We start from the raw sequence: 2,368 nt of genomic DNA on the forward strand, positions 1-2,368 counted from the left end.
ATTAATGAGCAAATTGTGGGGAAACTTTCAGGTTTATTTGCTATTCAACTGGACGAGACGACTGATGCTCAATTAATATGTTATGTACGGTACATACAAGAAACAACATACAAATATATGTGAGGATTTGTTATTTTGCAGAAAAATGTGTGAAAGTTGTAAGGCTACTGATTTATTCGAGATTTTAAACTCATATATTATGACTGAAAATAATATTAACTGGGATAACTGTGAAGGCGTGTATACGGATGGTGCCCGAGCGATGTCTGGACAGTATGGAGGACTACAAGCTCTCATCAAAACCAACGCTCCAAGTGTAAAATGGACACATTGTGTCATACATTGAGAGGCCTTAGCAGCAAAGAACATTACACCTGACTTAAGTGTTGTGATGGATAGCATTTTTTTTTCTTTGGAGTTGTATGACTACGGGCCCTTCAAGGCTCATTCGCCGATTCACCAATTTTGCTCATTTATTTTACAATATATTTTTCTATACCTATCTACTTAACATTTTCTATCCTACTTATTCTACATACTTTATAAGGCATTATTAAAATGGTGAACTACATTAAAACACGACCCGTCAAATCAAGACTTTTCCATAAACTTGTGTGAAGATGTGAGGGCCGAGCACTCCTCTTTAATTTATTGTTGCAAATTTCGTTGGCTGTCCAAAGGCAACGTACTCGCACGTGTATACGAATTAAGAAATGAATTTTACACTTATCTACATACAATTAAATAATCTTAATAAGTTAATAATGATATTGGAATCTAAGAGTTTTTACAAATGGTCTAGTAAAGGTAAGTTGTATTGGTTCAACATTATCTATTGGTTTATCAACAATTGTTCTTACTGGTGGAGGCCTTCTGATTTTTCTACCATGACAGCCCTTCTTTCTTTGCCACAAACCAGATCTTGGCCTATTGCCCAATTCTCTATTTTTTCCAGCAGAGCCAATGGGAGTACTGCCATGCTATTTTATATTTATATTTATATTTCCATGTATCCTGGAAAATGAGGAATGTTGGTTCATGCTGCAGGAACATATGCAACAGTGTTACGAAAAGCTCCAAATAATTTTGTTATTATCATGATGCCCTCGAAGAAGGAGTTTTGTTTACCGGCACAGTGCATGTGTACTGTTGGAAAGCTGAGTAATGTAGAGAGTGGCAGTACTTCCATTGGCTCTGCTGGAAAAAATAGAGAATTGGGCAATAGGTCAAGATCTGGTTTGTGGCAAAGAAAGAAGGGCTGTCATGGTAGAAAAATCAGAAGGCCTCCACCAGTAAGAACAATTGTTGATAAACCAATAGATAATGTTGAACCAATCCAACTTACCCTTACTAGACCATTTATAAAAAATCTTAATAAGTTTTTGCAGGGAAACAATACTCATATTCTGCAATTTGAAGATAAAATTATGTACTGGGTTTTAGAAGAAGTTGCTCTTATAGAAGAGAAAATTAGAAGATCAAGAAATTGACTGTTTCCCTGCTTTACAAGGTAATCTACACGAAAAATCGATAGTAATCCTCGATCCCTCTTTAAAAAATATGTTTACACAACTCATGTTATCATTGAGCGAATACTTCGAGAAATATTTTCCCGAAGATCTGGAGTAATATCACTAGGTCAGGAACCCTTTTCAGTCGTCCACACTGAATTTTGAATTCAGAAAAACTGTTTGAATTTTGGAGCTCAGTGTCTCATGAAATTACCACCTTCAGCACTGCTGCATTAAAGGTTTTATTGCTATTTGTGACTTCGTACTTGTGCGAAACGCGCTTTTCTGCAGTTGCAGTAATTAAAAACAAGTACAGGTCAAACATAAATTTAGAAAAAGAAATATGAGTGGTAATTTCCAAACTGGAGCCACGGTTTCATAAGCTGTGCTCATAAAAGCAAGCACATCCCACACATTAACCAGCCAGTTATATAAATAAATATCCCTTTTTATTTTTGTGCCTATGTTTTGATTTCGTTCTTAATTTCTAGTAAAAATTATAAATGTTCAAATTGTGTTTTTGTTATAACTATAACCTGTTACTAGGCTAGTACTAAAATTGGTAAGTATTATTGGGGGTTGGGTTGAGGGGCGTCGCAAAAAAATAGCAAAGTCTCAAAGGCGTCCCAGTACCAATAAGTTTGGGAAGCCCTGGACTAGAATATAATGCGTCTGTAGTTTCGTATTGCAACGAAATTGAAAGTGGTTATTCATTTTTGATTTACATGTTTACTCTGATTGGAGTACGAAGGGAACCATTCTCGTTGGAACTTTATCGCGCTGAGCAGATGGGACGTGAATTATAAATTGTAAAATTTCCCTCATATCCTTAAGTCTCAGCATCCGTTATGGCTTGC

General features: G+C 35.9%; 1 protein-coding gene across 1 annotated transcript; it reads left to right on the forward strand.

Annotated features, from left to right (window-relative positions):
• Positions 1-1,028: 1,028 nt before the first annotated feature.
• On the forward strand, positions 1,029-1,490 carry LOC126880946 (39S ribosomal protein L2, mitochondrial-like). Its single transcript, XM_050645022.1, has one exon. The coding sequence runs from the start codon at positions 1,029-1,031 to the stop codon at positions 1,488-1,490; it is 462 nt and encodes a 153-aa protein (XP_050500979.1).
• The last annotated feature ends 878 nt before the right edge of the window (positions 1,491-2,368 follow it).

The sequence above is a fragment of the Diabrotica virgifera genome, chromosome 2, assembly GCF_917563875.1.
Source record: "Diabrotica virgifera virgifera chromosome 2, PGI_DIABVI_V3a".
In the NCBI taxonomy this organism is placed as follows: Eukaryota; Metazoa; Arthropoda; class Insecta; order Coleoptera; family Chrysomelidae; genus Diabrotica; species Diabrotica virgifera.

Coding starts and splice junctions, on each gene's coding strand:
- LOC126880946 (XM_050645022.1), top strand. CDS start 1,029: ATGTTGGTTCATGCTGCAGGAACATATGCAACAGTGTTACGAAAAGCT.